Raw genomic sequence first — 17,963 nt, forward strand, 5'->3', positions numbered from 1 at the left:
AGCAAGAACTAGATGACAAAATTATCCTTGGGCCCCATAGTCTCGGAGACCGGAACACACGTGGCTTATACCTAGTTTAGTTTGCTTTTGGCCAAAGTTTCCAAATTACAAATAGTTTCTTTTTCAAATAACCCACCCACCGCAGATGGACGTGGATTGCCCTGAATTTTTCGGGGAGACTGGAAAAAGTTTTTTCTTGTTTTATGTTTCGTTTTGTACAATAAACAGTTTTACTACTACTACTAAAAGTCTCTCAGTAAATAAATGATAAAGATATTATAATATACTTCCTAATTTCTTTCTATCATTTGGCAGGACAAAGAGATCACCCACAACACTAGTTCCGGCATCATCCTCAGCGACCAGAGTCTGGTGCTGCAGAGCGTGAACAGGACAGCTGCCGGCGACTATAGCTGTCTCGCTTCTAACACCGAAGGCAGTGCTACTAGCAACCCCGTCTCACTGCAAGTCAGATGTGAGTAGCTTTGAATCTTTAATCTTTCGTTGTTTTAACTTGCAATGTTTGTATGATGTACGTTCGGGTCTAATCTTGCAAACTATATTAGACCCACTTCACAGCATTCAATTGAGCTTGATTGATGAAAAAAACCGGCCAAGTGCGAGTCGGACTCGCGCACCGAAGGCTCCGTACTTTTTAGTATTTGTTGTTATAGCGGCAACAGAAATGCATCTGCATGCATCATCTGTGAAAATTTCAAATGTGAGCTATCACGGTTCATGAGATACAGCCTGGTGACAGACAGACGGACAGCGGTCTTAGTAATAGGGTCCCGTTTTTACCCTTTGGGTACGGAACCCTAAAAAAGTACAGTCAGCGATAAAAGCTTGTAACAAAAATGAAATTTTTGACAAAAAAACTTATTATATTTAGTAAAACAGTACGGACAATTTGGCAGGAAGTAACAAGACAGAATGCAACAAACAGCAATATAAATCTTTCCAATTCCCAAATTGTTCATTGTATATTCCGTCTCGGTTTGCTTTATAAAGAGCAGCAAGCTCATCGATATACTTTAGAATAAACTGGGATATACTGAGTTGCATCTCGGAGGCCAATTCGAAAGTACATTTTGATATCTAAATGATGACATTTAGTTATCATTCACGTGTGCATATCGCTCGCACTAGGTAAAATAATATACAATAAGTGGGTACTTAATCCGTTACGTACATGTGTTGCCGCGAGCGAGACGTACGGACGTATGATAATAAAATGACATCATTTTGATGTCAAAATGTTGGTTTGAATTGGCCTTTAGAGCTCTGATATAAATTGTATAAATTACTGTTTGTCAGTTTTTTGGCCGATGCTGGAGAGGAATCGCGGAAGTAAAACTTTATGGAACTTAGCTTTCACGATCTATCCACTCTTTTCTAATGCGTTTATGGACCGATTTTTATTTTTCATTTTTCATGCTCTGACGAACTGGTCGTTGTTGTTCTAAAAAGTGTGCAGAAAATGATACGTTTCTGCTCTAGAGCACTTTTTAAGTAGGTACGTTTTCGAATTTAAACTATCGTGAGACATATTAACTTAACTAACTTAGCGCGAAACATGAAACACGTCGCGCGAGTGACTAAAAACACGTGAGTGTAACCGCTAAGTTAGTTAGGTACGTTTTCTTTCTTTTTTAGGGTTCCGTACCCAAAGGGTAAAAACGGGACCCTATTACTAAGACTCCGCTGTCCGTCTGTCCGTCTGTCTGTCTGTCACCAGGCTGTATATCATGAACCGTGATAGCTAGACAGTTGAAATTTTCACAGATGATGTATTTCTGTTGCCGCTATAACAGTAAATACTAAAAAGTACGGAACCCTCGGTGCGCGAGTCCGACTCACACTTGGCCGGTTTTTACGATAAGTAATTAAAATTTTGGTTTCATGCAGATTTGTCGTACAATTTTCATTCTGATAACTAAATCCCCATTCCATAAATAACGACACTTTTGCCTGAATTTTTAATTAAAAGCACCCTCAAGAAATACTACTGAAGATTATACAAGACTTAGCCGTGTTTTTTTAATAGACAGTATTTAACTTTCCTCGTATTCGAAATGAAAAATACAGTGTTTAACTCGGGTGAAAGGCACCATTTCAGTCTCGGACTAACATCTCGACAGAAATGGGTGCTTTAATTCATCCCTTGGTTAACAATCTTTAATCTATGTATTTACTATAAAATACATATCGGATTTTTATCTTTATGTTATTATTCCTATAGCCATTTCTAATAGCCTCATTCGAATAAAGAAGATGAAATTTTTATTTTGAAACAGCAAAATCAGAGTAATGCTATTCAAATCGAGTCGGTTCCCTTTGATTTTATTCTGTCCCTCTGCCTTAATTAGAACGTCCAATTTTTATGCGAAATCCAAAATATTTTGGCAATAGTACAGTTCCGTTTTTCAACTGATATTATCGTACATACTCGTATCTTGTGCATTAATTAATAATGAGAATCTCGTGAAAGCCGAGAAGGACAAGTCCAGTAAGTACCTAGACTTGGCTCACGAGATAACCGCCATGTTGATGATAACCTCGGCCGAATTTCACGTTTCCGTACAAACGGAGTTCCGTTCTCATTTTAAAACTACGTGTTGGATTGTAATGAAATTTTGCACATACAAATGACATGAGGTTATCTAAGTTTGTAAAAAGGTATTTCTTTTTAGGGTTCCGTACCCAAAGGATAAAAACGGGACCCTATTACTAAGACTTCACTGTCTATCTGTCTGTCCGTCTGTCAGCAGGCTGTATCTCATGAACCGTGATAGCTGTGTAGCTAATGCTGAGATGGGGCCATTTCGTGACACTTTATTTTCATGTTCTTTTAATGTATGTCTATTGTCTGTGTGTGTGTACGAATAAAGTATTCTATTCTATTCTATTCTATTCTATTCTAATCAATAAAATAAAAAAACAAAAAAAAAATTCAGAGATGATGTATTTCTGTTGCCGCTATAACAACAAATACTAAAAACAGAATAAAATTAAATACTTAAGTGGGGCTCCGCTACAACAAACGTGATTTTTTGCCGTTTTCGAGCGTAATGGTACGGAACCCTTCGTGCGTGAGTCCGACTCGCACTTGGCCGGTTTTTAATGTACATTAGTAGTCCGCAGGAACAGAGAATGTGCATTGCAGTCTCCTCTGACTCCTGGCAGAACCTGCATGTCGCGTCTTGTTACATTCCAATTTGAAACATGTGTTTATTCAACTTAGTGTCCTGTCAGTATTCTAGTCACTGCGCAGGTCTTGTGTTTTTTGTGTTGTAGATGACTTCGTGATTGGTGTGTGTGTGCTCGGTCTAATCTATTTGCACCTCCCAACAGACGCCCCCGTGTGCAAGGTGGTGGATGATGGCGAGGTCTACGGAGCCCTGAAGCAGGAGACGGTCCAGCTCCTCTGCTCGGTAGACTCCAACCCTGCTCCTATAAGCTTCACGTGGACTTTCAACAGTTCAGGGGAGCAGACTCAAATACCAGCTGGGTGAGATATTTTACATGAACATTGGAAATTCACTAAAGTATGGCTAAGCTGATACAGATGTAGTGCATAATAAGGTAGTACACACACATGTTGAATTGTATAACTATATCTAGTTAAATAGAAAGAAATAAGCAATTTATCACAATAAATTGGAAGCTTAAAAAATATGTGGCAATAATAAAAAAATACAAGACCTCAAAGTCCATCATGACCATGGGCCACTGTAGGCCATTAAGCCCTCCACACGATCGGGATCACCTGAAATTACCCATCATGGGCAATGGTGTAGAGGAACCATATATTATGTCAAGACGATAAGACTGAAATGAAATAAGTAGTTACTTAATTATAAAACCCATTTTCGTAATGAATTTCACATCGAATAATAAAGCCTATTTTAATAGAAGAGCTGAGCTCATCATGAGGCCGATTGCGATTTAACATTTTGTTACGACTGTGGTCTGGTTTTGATACGACCTTGAGGATTGCCCATGCTGATTGGTGCGAGAGTATCGCAGCGGAAATCGTCTTATTAAGACGAGAGTAGACTACCGTTTCTCCATACAAACACGATTTCCGCTCCCCATTTTCCTCCCTGGACATTGACATTATGAAAAAAAACACAATGTACTGAAAATGAAAAAATGAAAAAAGTTTATTGTGCAAATTTGAGTATACAATAAATCACGACCCTGTGTCCTGAGCTAGGAAACCCGGTGTTACAGGACCCAGTTTCGTTATATTAGTTTCTTAATCTAGGTATATATTGGTACAAATTGTACAGAGAGTTACTTTGAAACTTACAGATAGCTGTGCATACTTTAACATATATGTTGCTGCGTGTGAGCGTGTGTTTGTTTGTATGTATGTGTATTTGTGTGTGTGTGTGTGTGTGTGTGTGTGTGTGTGTGTGTGTGTGTGTGTGTGTGTGTGTGTGTGTGTGTGTGTGTGTGTGTGTGTGTGTGCGCGCGTGTGTGTGTTAGTGTGTAAAAATGCATACTAAAAAGTTTATAATAAGAGGATAATTATACTTCTTAATTTTTTTTTTTTTATAAAAATGTATAAAAAATGTACTGAATATTAACCGTAGCTTATGTCTTATGTCCATTCGTTTATTTTATTCTTATTTTAATTATTATTAAGAATATACCTACCCAGTCTTATAAGTCTTATAACAATCAGGAAAATCGAAAAAAAAATCAAACGAAGGGGCACAGCTATAGTTAAATTTTAATAACTAAGTATTTAATTTTATAGAAATATTTTCCATATCAATATCTAGAGAGGAAAATGGGGGCTACGTTTGTATGGAGAAGTGATCGTCCACTATTGTCTTGTCTGTTGTGTTTATTATATGCCCGTATCGTAACAAGATCAAAACAATAACAAATTGGTACAGCAGAATCGGCTACCATGACAAACGTTATTAAATGTTATGAATTAATGAAATGCGTGAAACTTACACTCTGATTAATTAATTCCCTTTGTCTGTGAGCTCTCAAAGTAATGAATGTAACATTTTTGTGGCATTTGCTGGAAATGCCTAGAGCCTAGATTAACACATTCATTGCGGCAGTCTATTTTGTGTACAGTCAAGGGCATAAATATATATACATGCCCAAAGTTTCAAAAATATGTGCACGGTCTTACACCTTAGACAATAAAGTCGTGTTCACATATTTTTGAGCCATTTGTCTGGATCTTTCTCTGGTCAGATCGGGGAAATCCTGAAGAAAGGCCAGGTCAAGAGCACCCTTAACCGGCGAGCGTGTATGAGGAATGTTATGAAAGTGAAGGAAGCGAAAGAGGTATGTCAGGATCGTAGCAAGTGGAAATCCGTGGTCTCTGCCTACCCCTCCGGGAAATAGGCGTGATTATATGTATATATACATGTATGCATGTTGTCTGGATCGATATTGTTGCCTTCGATGTACTTTACGTTAGTGATGCTGTATCAGATAGTTTAGACCTGTTTCTTAACTATTCGTTGTAGCGTCATAGGGTCACATAGATCTGTTCGAGATGCATGTGTGTGTGCAGTCTACTGGCTGGTGGTAATCATTCGTATCTACTTTTTTATCGTAATATACTTTCGATTAACGTATAACATACTACTTAAGCCTATCCTTTAAATATAGACATAAAATACGCTAGCCACCAGTCACAGAATAAGTAATAGTATTATCATACACCAGTTTAATGGCGTCACAATCACAGGAAGCGAAAAATGAGTGATATAAATATTTTTTCAATAATTTATTACATCGTTAAAAGCGCCCTAGCGAGCGGTAAGGGCGTGAGACTTGCAATATGGAAGTCGCGGGTTCAAACCCCGGCTTCGTACTAATGAGTTTTTCGAAACTTATGTACGGAATATCTTTGATATTGCTGTCGCTTCTCGGTGAAGGAAAACATCGTGAGGAAACCGGACTAATCCCAATAAGGCCTAGTTTCCCCTCTGGGTTGGGAGGTCAGATGGCAGTCACTTTCGTAAAAACCAGTGCCCACGTCAATTCTTGGGATTGGTTGCCAAGCGGACCCCAGGCTCCCATGAGTTGAGGCAAAATGCCGGGATAACTGAATGATGAATTTATTACATCGCCATTCAGAATTAAGTAGTTGTATTTTATTGGTGTTAGGCGAGTTTTTGTGCCAACCGGTTACACCATATTGGAATGGAAAGTTGCTAGTTACTGATCAAATTTTTTATTATTATATGCCATGTTGTAACTTAACTATGAATGTGTGAGTTTAGCAACACTGCCAGGGGTAGTAATTAATTTAGATTAATTTAGGTAAATACGTCTGATATTGTTCTGCATGTTAGATTGTATAATTCTTAGATTTAAGGAACTTAGCATGTAATTATATTCAAATACAATTATATTGTTCATGAATAAATAAATACAAATACTGGTTTTACACAATTAACACAGGTTACAGGCATCATTTTGAAATCTAGAGGTAACAGCGACGTTGAGAAAGGGATAAGTTGAGAAAGAGGCTGGCTCAACTGGACTCGATTGGAAAGAGCTGGAAGTAGCCGCTCAAGATCGTGACAAATGGAGGATTCTTCTGCGAGCCCTATGTCCCTAATGAGGGATAGCAGGAATACATCATCATCATCATCATCATCATCAACAGCTACGTTTTAATCCTGTTTCACGAATAGACATGATCAACTAAAAGCATATGGCTAAGGTAACATGTAGGTATTAGGCATTGTGTATTCTGACCGGCGCAGGCTTAACACAGCTTGAACTAATACCACAGAGTGGATACTTATATTGAAATAATATATGCATAAAATAAATTGTATGCCCGAAAAGGGTTGTTGATACTCTTAAAAAAATGTACGTAGCTATACTTCTTGTACCTACACAGTTTACACAATAAATCATAATAGATCCCTACAAGTAATAATTATTCGTACATTTTGAATGGCCTTTTTCTTACCATTTCGTACCTTGTCACAGTCACAATCAATATGAAAGTCGCTAGGGACCTTATAGGCCCTTATTCTTTTCTATGACAAGGTACGAAATGGTACTGAAGTTAAATTCGTTGACCGTATATTCCTGTTTGTTATTCAATTTTAATATACTTTTTACCAGGTCTTACACAAAATCGGGATTCGCGTCAACGCTCCGCTACACTCCAATCACAGACATGGACTTTGGTACCATATCGTGTACAGCCACCAACACTGTAGGACGACAGGAAGCCCCTTGTGTATACAAGGTGGTAGCTGCTGGTATGTAAAATAAAGTAACTTAGAGTAAAGTAAAGCAAAGAAAGGTGAAGAAAAGTTACGTTATGCTCCGCGTCCCATCGATGACAAACATGGACTTTGGCACCATATCGTGTACAACCACCAACACTGTCGGGCGACAAGAAGCCCCTTGTGTGTACAAAGTGGTAGCTGCTGGTATGTAAAATAAAGTAACGTACAGTCGCCATCAGATATATCGGAGCGCCCGAGCTGCTCACAAATATCTGAACACGCCTCTATTGTCAAGGCGTTAGAGTACCGCTCACGCTTCTTTTAAATGTTTATCAACTTATGTAATACTATGTTCTTGCAATAAATTATGGATTGATTGAGTGCGTTCAGATATTTTGAGTACCTTGAGCGCTCTGATATATCTGATGTCGACTGTATCTAAAGTAAAGCAAACAAAAAAAAAAACATTTATTTCGGACAATTCGGAATCCATATACAATTTAACAAATCAAATATTAAAATTAAAATTAGAATTAAAATTAAAATTTATTTAGACAACTAATTTAGATATAAAATTCAAAATTAGAATTAAAATTATAGTATTGTTTAAATATAAAATTACAATTAAAATAGAATTAAAATAATTTTTTTTTTTTTTAATTGATTGGATAAAATGAACCAATTAAATTAAATTAAATTACACATGAAATAAAACTATGAAAACGGATTATATCGCGTATATTGAATTTATAATACATCCCGACGTTTCGAACTCTTTACAGCGTTCGTGGTCAACGGGTGACTGAGGAAAAATTACAAAATGCAAAAATACCCACATACTAAAATAATGAACAATCATAGACTACAAACTTTAAGGCTGGTTGTACATGCAAAATCGGTTCATAAGGCTAGTTATACACTATAATTATTTTTCAAGTAAAGATATATATATATATACGCGATAAAAATAAACTATGCCGGCTCCAACCCTACACCACGGACCCGAGAAGATTTAATTCCCTCCTAAATTGTAGGAGGGTATCCCAATATGGGACCGGCAACAAACTCGGCGGGACACATCTTTTCAAAACATCAGAATGTCCAGCATCATCCAACACTACGGTCTCACAGTCTATGTCTCGCTTGCTCCTTTATCAGGTGGACTACAGGATCCCAAGCTGGTGGTAGAGAAAAGCCATCTTCCCTATTAAAGTTTGGATATTTCTTAATCTCAATGGCCTCGCGCAGCATTCTGGGTATGTAACGCTTCTCCTTGGCAAGAACCAGAGGCTTATCAAACTTGATTGAGTGATTGGCTTTATCCATGACATGCTCACAGACAGCAGACCTAGGTCGACGGTGCTTGACATCAGCTATGTGTTCCTTCACCCGAGTGGAAATGCTCCGTTTCGTCTGCCCGACATATGATAGGCCACACTCACAGTCCAGCCTGTACACTCCTGCAGTCTGTAGAGGGGTATTGCATTTTACAGGCCTCAGGAATTGTGACATCTTCTTCATTGGCTTGAAATATGTTTTTATAGAAGCACGCTTCAAGATGTGGCTGATCCTGTCCGTGACCCCCCTGACAAAAGGCAGAATGGCAGGCCTGCGCTCGACTGTGGGGATCTTAATGTGGGACCTCTGGTTGACCCGCGGTATCCTGAGCTCGTTTGCCTGGAGCGCGCGCCTGGCATGCTGGAGCTCCGCGGCCAGATGCTGGTCATCACATATCCTCTGGGCTCTCTGAAACAAAGATTTGCCTACTGTAACAAGTTGACTGGGATGGTGATGCGATTTGCCATTTAAGTACCTATCAGTATGAGTAGGTTTCCTATACACAGTGCGACCTAGGGTGTTATCAGGATTTCTTTCTACCAATACATCTAAGAAGGGGAGAGAACAGTCTTTTTCCAACTCCATAGTAAATTTTATTTTGCTATGGATGGAATTTAGGTGATCCAAGAAAGTTGAAACATTACTTTTTGGAAGTATAGTAAAAGTGTCATCTACGTATCTTTTAAATATCTTCGGTCGCACAGGAGCCAATGAGAGTGCCCTCTCCTCGAAGTCCTCCATAAAGATGTCAGCGACTACTGGAGACACCGGAGACCCCATGGCCACGCCGTCGACTTGAAGGTAGAATTCACCATTCCATAGCAAGTAGCCAGATGTAAGGCAATGTTCCAACAGCTTAGCATATTCCTCTGACATGTTCTGCTCACATAACCTCTTCTTGACAATTTCAATGCAGTCTTGTACCGGTAGGCTTGTAAATAGCGACTGGACGTCAAAACTGACCATGATCTCATCATCAGTCAATGTTAGGTCTTTAATCTCACCGATGAAATGGTAAGAATCCTTTGTATGCGTGCTAGTGTTACCACGTAATGCTGAGAGGGCTCCCGCGAGGTACTGAGCCAATTTATATGTGGGAGCATCTATCTGGCTCACTATGGGACGTAGTGGGGCACTAGGTTTGTGTATTTTTGGCAACCCATACAACTTTGGAGGCACGGGGCAGTCAGGAACTAAACTTGCAACATTCAGATCAAGGCTCTCCGAGTAATCACTAATTAGTTCTTTAGTGGTTTTCAATACTTTCATAGTCGGGTCCGTCTTTACATGTTTGTAGGTTGTAGTATCCGCTAATAATTCCCTAATTTTCTGGTTATAATCTGAAGTATTAAGTACAACCGTCGCATTTCCCTTATCCGCTCGAAGAATAGTAAGGTCTGGATCATCGCGTAACGTTTTCAACGCGGCCAATTCATCTCTAGGCAAATTCCTTTTCGGAGGCTTGGCTTTCCGTAATAATGACGAAACATCCTGCCGTATAGCCTCCAAATCTTCCTTCTTTACCTGATTTTTCACCAGACAGTCTTCTACACTAACAATAATGTCCTCAAAAGGGATCTTTCGCGGAGCCACAACATAATTAAGACCTTTTTCTAATACTGAAAACTCAGACGTCGACAATTGTTTACTGGATAGATTGACAACCGACCGATTTGACACTGACAGCGACGTTCCGTTAGCGCTATTATTCTGAAGCCCTCCGTTATCGCTGCGTCTCGTTTTCGATTTTAACTTGTCAAACTTGGCACTTTGTCGTTTCTTGCATTGTTCAAATGTAAATGCGTAACGTTTATTACCTTGTTCAACAACATCATTAAAATCGGTGCTTGTCAACACTTCCTGCAATTGACCGGTGCCTACCTTAATCTGTTGCTCAAGTTTATAAGCCGTGTAACGGTTGTTATGGATGGTTTTGCACAGTAATCTCTCACTCGCCCGGCGAAGTATGCGTTCACTGCCGATAATGTCCTTCTTCGGAGCTATCTTCACGCATGTAGGAATAAGATTTTCATCTCGACACCTCTTCAAGAAATGCAGAGCGCAACGAGCGCGCGCGAGCTTATTCCCAAGGTCTTCATGTCGCCGGATTTTGGTTGCAACTTCCAGTCCGTACTGGTGTACATAATATTGTCTTCGGTTACCGCGATAGTTACTCATGAAATAAAACTATGAAAACGGATTATATCGCGTATATTGAATTTATAATACATCCCGACGTTTCGAACTCTTTACAGCGTTCGTGGTCAACGGGTGACTGAGGAAAAATTACAAAATGCAAAAATACCCACATACTAAAATAATGAACAATCATAGACTACAAACTTTAAGGCTGGTTGTACATGCAAAATCGGTTCATAAGGCTAGTTATACACTATAATTATTTTTCAAGTAAAGATATATATATATATACGCGATAAAAATAAACTATGCCGGCTCCAACCCTACACCACGGACCCGAGAAGATTTAATTCCCTCCTAAATTGTAGGAGGGTATCCCAATATGGGACCGGCAACAAGCTCGGCGGGACACATCTTTTCAAAACATCAGAATGTCCAGCATCATCCAACACTACGGACTACTACGGACTATAAATTACACATCTTAAATTAAATTAAATTATATTAAATTAAATTTATTAATGAGGCTAACGTGCATGGCGGACCAGTGCTTCAGAAGGCCACTGTCCCACCTGCTAGCCACGACGGCCAGGAGGCTGTGGCGGCTGTGACGCACCCTACCGAGCATCGCTAAAGCTAGTTATATTTCTACCCCACTTCTACCGTTTTAATAAGGTTTGTATTTCAAAAAAATCTTGCTTAGTGAAGCTCCGTAGCATTTAAAAATTTCGTTGGGATGGCAACTGCAACTCCAGTACTGTTACGACATTACTGCTGCGGCCTTGACGCAGGCGCTGTCACTGTAAATTTCCTTAATATGTGACGATGACGTTGGTAGTCGCAGTACTGCCGCGATTATGATAGACCGCAAGACGAACAGATGACCAATGGCCTCCCTGATGCGTAATGAATTCTAGTGGATGTCAGCTGCCATTTCGTTAGTGGGATGAGGAATGGCAGACACCGAAATATGTAAAATGAACAAAACTATTTCAGTCATCGCCTCCCGTTTGATACTTAGTCAGATGATAGTTTAGATGATATTATGAATAAAAAAATCGTCAGCCGGTTATATCGCGGTGAAAAGAGCGTCAGCTGGTCGCATGAACATGTAAAAAATAAGCGCTATACCTTTTTATGACAGTGATATCAAATTATATAACTTTGGATGTAGCATTCCATCAGGCACTTTAATAAACGCCTGATGGCATGCCGCATGCTTTGCAGACACAACGGTAAGGCGATAATTTTTTACATGTTTACACGACCAGCTGACTCTTTCCACCGCGATACAACCGGCTGACGGGTTTTTGCTTCTGCAGCGCGTCAGGCATGTTCGCGGACGCGCAGGTAGACGGTTTCTTTGCCACAATAAGAAAGCGCGCCGCCGCGACGCGTCGCAGAGTGCTTGGCAGTAGCAACGGTATGCTGAGTGTGATAGCGGGTAGGCTCGATAGTCGCTATATGCAGCACTGGTCGAGCCTGCATCGTTCTCTAGCTAAGTATGTATTGTAGTTGTGGATATCTAGTAAGTTAAGTAATAATTAATTGTATCTAACATAGTTTTAAGTTCCTGCATGTTCGACTAACCTGTTATGGATTTCTGTGGTCCGAAATAAATGTTTTTTTTCTTTATTTTTTTTTATTCATAATATCATCTCAACTATCACCTGACAAAGTATCAATCGAGAGGCGATGACTAAAAAAATATATATGTTCAATGTGATTAGCTGACGGACTTCCCACCGCAATAAAACCGGCTGACAATTTTTTTAATTTATGATAGTATCTAAACTATCATCTGACAAATTATCAACAGAGGGCGATGATTAACGATATATGCTCCTGGCTCGCGGTCCATGACGTTCAATCTGTCATCGTCACTCATTTTATCATGGAGATTGACAGCGCCCGCGTCAAAGCCGCAGCAGTATTTTGACATGCGAATGTCACCATTAAAAAATAAGCAAGAAATAAATGACTGAAGGAATGAAAATGGCTGTCAGTATTTAAATAACGGAACTGTTTTATATTTACATACATTTAAATATTTTTAGGGTTCCGTACCCAAAGGGTAAAAACGGGACCCTATTACTAAGACTCCACTGTCCGTCTGTCCATCTTTCTATCCGTCTGTCTGTCGCCAGGCTGTATCTCATGAAACGTGATAGCTAGACAGTTGAAATTTTTGTATTTCTGTTGCCGCTATAACAACAAATACTAAAAAGTTCGGAACCCTCGGTGGGCGAGTCCGACTCGCACTTGTCCGGTTTTTACAGGTAAGCCGATGCAACTGCACAACTGCTCAGTGACGAACCAAAGTGCTGTTGGTTTCCAAGTGGAGTGCTTGGAAGGCTTTGATGGAGGTCTACCGCAGGTCTTCTATATGGAGGTGCTGGAATTACCATCTCTGCTGGTAAGACTCTTAAAAAAAATATCTTACATTTTGTATGGGTCATGATGAAAGTTTTTCTTTTTGTACAACTTGTACAACTATTTAAAAAAATACCTTTCTTTCTTTGAGGACTAAATGTGTAGTATTTTCGCGGGTTTTTGAACAGCCTAAGCGCCACCTGCACTATCCCACTAACCCGGGGTTAACCGGTTAAACCGTTAACCCAGTGTCAAATTCTACTGGTAACCATGCTAACTCCAGGTTTAACCGGTTAACCCGGGGTTAGTGTATGGCACAAGAGGCCCTAAGTGAAAGAAACGCACAGCTAAACTGTGGAATGAACTGTCTCCCTCGGTATTTCTGAACCGATACCGCTACAGAAAAGAGCTCACTCCCATCTCAAATGCCGGCAGCGCACTTCGCGCCAGATAAAATTACATTCAGTTGTAAAGGTATTTATCTACCAGTTAAGCTTATTTGAAGATTGTGAAACGCCAAAGATGACTTTATTCGTCAGATAAGTGGCAAGTAGCTTAATTGAATTTATTTATTTACATTTATAAGCATTACAGTTTAACCAAATCGCTTATAAACTAGCTATTACAAACTACGGTAGCATTTACAAAAACAAATACACACATTGAAACACAATTAATTATTTACAAAAATAGTACATACATATAGGGTTATTAAATAAATTAAATTAATTACATTAAAATCATCATTATTATCATCATCATCTTATTCAGGACTTTACTTGGACATTGTGAAACAGGTCCTTAATCTTTTTGAATTTTGTCTAATAACGTAGGCACAGTATCGACGGGACGATTTCAGTTTTATCGCTTATCACTGTCACGTGTTTATTCGAAAGTGATGGCCACGATGACAGACGATAAAACATTTTGCACATTCGATTTTCAAATATTTGTTTCTTTGTTTAGGTCCATGCCAACGTAACCTCAAACAGTTCCACTTTCGAAGTGAAACTAGATGGAAGGTCGAGCTACGCGTTGAAGCTATACGCCGCAAACGCCAAAGGACGGAGCGAAGCGGTGACTTTGTACACTGTGGCTATAAGGTCACCTGACAAGTTTACTGGTGAGTTTATAGTTTCAAACTATTAAGTACAGGTACTGTTCCCATCATCATAAAGCATAGATTTAGATTTCTTTATATAGGTACGTACGCGCTTTACCTCTAAAATCACCTGACAACTGGTGTTTATGTTTTTTTTTTATTTGATATTTAACTAAAGTTCTTGCCATCATAAAGCATAGCTTTAGGCACTGCTCTCATCATCATTATCATAAAGGAACGAATGAACAAAAGTAGAGCTAAATTGGACGATCGGGCTACGCGCTGAAGCTATACGCCGCAAACGCCAAAGGATGGAGCGAAGCGGTGACTTTGTACACTGTAGCTATAAGGTCACCTGACAAGTTTACTGGTGAGTTTATAGTTTCAAACTATTAGAAATTCAGTTCCCGCTAAATATTACCATTTTATCACGATTAATTAATTAATGAAAGTAGAATTAATCGAATTTAAACTATCGTGAGACATACTAACTTATCGGTTTCACTCACGTATTTTTAGTCACTCGCACGACATGTTTCGGAGAGCCTAGGTCTCCATTTTCAAGCACTAACAGTGCCTGTGAGTAGCGGTCACGACGGGCGGGCGTCACGTACTGCACAGCGCTGTCGTGCTGTGTGCATAGCGCGCGATGTGATAACCGGTTGAGGGAGGTCTTGCGCTGTCGTGCTGTGTGCACAGCGCGCGATGTGATAACCGGTTGAGGGAGGTCTTGCGCTGTCGTGCTGTGTGCACAGCACGCGATGTGATAACCGGTTGAGGGAGGTCTTGCGCTGTCGTGCTGTGTGCACAGCGCGCGATGTGATGATAACCGGTTGAGGGAGGTCTTGCGCTGTCGTGCTGTGTGCACAGCGCGCGATTTGATAACCGGTTGAGGGAGGTCTTGCGCTGTCGTGCTGTGTGCACAGCGCGCGATGTGATAACCGGTTGAGGGAGGTCTTGCGCTGTCGTGCTGTGTGCACAGCGCGCGATGTGATAACCGGTTGAGGGAGGTCTTGCGCTGTCGTGCTGTGTGCACAGCGCGCGATGTGATAACCGGTTGAGGGAGGTCTTGCGCTGTCGTGCTGTGTGCGCGACGCGACGGCGGTCGTGACCGCTACTCAGTCAGGCACTGTTAGTGCTTGAAAATGGAGACCTAGGCTCTCCGAAACATGTCGCGCGAGTGACTAAAATTACGTGAAAGTAGAATTAGTAGGAAGATCGAGGTATTCATTCGTGAAGGGACGGAGCTAAGATCTAAAGTTTTTAGGTAATAAAGACAGCCTGACGAGCTTACTGGTGAGTTTAAAGTACACTTAGGTTTTTTTTACATACTGATCAGTACAAACCGGAATCTCACCTGAGGGAGTGACGATAAAGTCTGAGATGAAGATACACAAGTTCTGTTACACCCTATTCGATTTTTCTTTAACCTTTAGGCCCCTAAAGACGTCAATTGACACGCACGGCAAATGCCCAAGGTCAGACCTGCATTCGTAGAAGGTTCATGATGACACGCCGCGTACGATAGGCCTTCAAAGGGTAAAAATTCCGCTCAAACGGTATCACCAGGCTAGGGGTCGGGGGGTTGGATAACGGCCAGTAGTGACAAAAGCTGGCTAACACCAGCAGGGGTATCATGGTAGCATTTTTATCACCTGTCATGCCATGCGTCACTTTCGCACTTAAATATTTGTTAGAACGTGACAGGCATGGTGACAAATGATAAAGAGCCGACCATCTTAGCCCTACTGATCGCACAGTCGTACAAACAAAAGACGTCGGATGACCGCCCCACGAGGATGGGGCGTGAATGGAGACAGTTTTCGAAGCAGGAATGCGGTAGAGACCCCTCACACCCCCCCATGGGAGGGTGGCGAACGAAACCCACGCGCGCTGGGTGAAAAATTCCTTCGTACCTATGCGTCAGAGAATAGGTACATACGATACGATGATTTGTTAGCTGTACGTCCAATATGCAGTTCGTCCAAATCGTATTTCATCCATTCGTCTACTACGCAGTTCGTCCATAAGTGATGCGTCCATTTCGTGATTCGTCAATACGCAGATCGTCCATTTCGCGATTTGTCACTCTGCATCTCGTCCATTTCGCGATTTAATGGAACGTGGAATTAAATGTATAGTATTTAAATTAGCTAAAGTAAAATAGTAAATGTTATTTTAGGTGTCATTATCACTTATTTGACTTATTTCTAACACGTTTTTTAAATTCGTCATATAAATAAGTTATTTTCTTTTATAACAGGAGCGAGCACAAACCTACCGTTGTCACCAATGCTAGCGTCTCTAGTGGCGCTATCAGCATTGCTATGTGCTGCTGTCTGCGGCGTCATAACAGCGTTATATCGGCGGCATATGACGCGCCGACACCACTTAGACAAGCATCCGCCGTCAGCGTAAGTAACTTTTACTACCATGAATTCGTAGTCAAAAAAACGGCCAAGTGCGAGTCGGACTAGCACACGAATGGGTACCATCTGTAGCAAAAAAACACGTTTATTGTATGGGAGCCCCACTTAAATATTTACTTTATTCTGTTTTTAGTATTTGTTGTTATAGCGGAAACAGAAATACATCCTCTGTGAAAATTTCAACGGTCTAGCTATCACGGTTCATGAGATACAGCCTGGTGACAGACAGACAGACGGACGGAGTCTTAGTAATAGGATCCCGTTTTTACCCTTTGAGTACGAAACCCAAACGCGACCGTGCTACCGCCGCTGGGCTAGTATGTCTATCGTCAATGCCAAGCCGAGTAGGTAAGTTCGCGAATCTTGCAACTCTAATGGACCGCGAGCCAGGCGCAAATTTCGTCAGTCATCGCCTCCCGGGCGCAAACTCGTATAGGGGTTAACGGCTATGTATGATGAACCCTCGTGAACGTCAGCTGCCGCTCCGTTGGTGGGTTGAGGAATGGCAGCCACCGGTCTTTCCACCGCGATACAACCGGCTGACGATTTGTTTTATTAACAATAGCATCTAAACTATCATCTAACAAAGTATCAAACGGGAGGCGATGACGCCGATGACTGAAAAGAATTTTCTTTTTTACATGTTCATGTGACCAGCTGACGGTCTTTCCACAGCGATACAATCGGCTGACGATTTTGTTTATTTACAATAGCATCTGAACTATCATCTGACAAAGTATCAAGCGGGAGGCGACGACAAAATAATTTTTATAGACTTTATTTGCTGCCATTCCTCAACCCACCAACGGAGCGGCAGCTGACGTTCACGAGGGCTCATCATACATAGCCGTTAACGGCTAACCACTATACGAGTTTTCGTCCGGGAGGCGATTGGTCATGAAATCTGTTCCTGGCCCGCGGTCTATAATAGGATTGCATTGTTATGCGGACTCGTCACGGCGTACTGATTGCATACATATCATATGACGCCCTGACATTTGGATAATCTAAGATTAGAGTATTATACAAACTTCGGTTGCTACACTAAACACATGTAACTTGACGATTCTGGAATTTAGAGTCAATTTCTAAACTATCAGGCCAGTGCGAACGTACTCTGATATCAGAATGATATTTGAATCATGTTATTTAGCCACCGTGCATTGCGCTTTTACTTTTACGTACATGTACGTAAAAGCAGGTCGAGGTTGGCTAAACACAGCCAAAGACAGGAAAAAGTGGTATACCTTGGAGGCTTTTACCCGAAGGGGGTCCATTTAAGAACAGTTTCAAAAAGAAAAAAAAATTGAGAAATATGTACACATTTTTAACTAATTATTCTGTTAA

At 40.6% G+C, this 17,963-nt stretch overlaps 1 protein-coding gene across 1 annotated transcript in view; it reads left to right on the top strand.

Annotated features, from left to right (window-relative positions):
• Positions 1-17,963, top strand: part of LOC134748371 (hemicentin-2-like) — a 200,599-nt gene that overhangs the window by 163,169 nt on the left and 19,467 nt on the right. Inside the window, exons 9-15 of the mRNA XM_063683155.1 lie at positions 316-475; positions 3,355-3,511; positions 7,126-7,265; positions 8,414-8,416; positions 12,992-13,128; positions 14,052-14,208; positions 16,451-16,601. Coding sequence (XP_063539225.1) covers positions 316-475; positions 3,355-3,511; positions 7,126-7,265; positions 8,414-8,416; positions 12,992-13,128; positions 14,052-14,208; positions 16,451-16,601 — 905 coding nt within the window. The remainder of the gene's footprint in view (positions 1-315; positions 476-3,354; positions 3,512-7,125; positions 7,266-8,413; positions 8,417-12,991; positions 13,129-14,051; positions 14,209-16,450; positions 16,602-17,963) is intronic.

The sequence above is a fragment of the Cydia strobilella genome, chromosome 16, assembly GCF_947568885.1.
Source record: "Cydia strobilella chromosome 16, ilCydStro3.1, whole genome shotgun sequence".
Taxonomy (NCBI): Eukaryota; Metazoa; Arthropoda; class Insecta; order Lepidoptera; family Tortricidae; genus Cydia; species Cydia strobilella.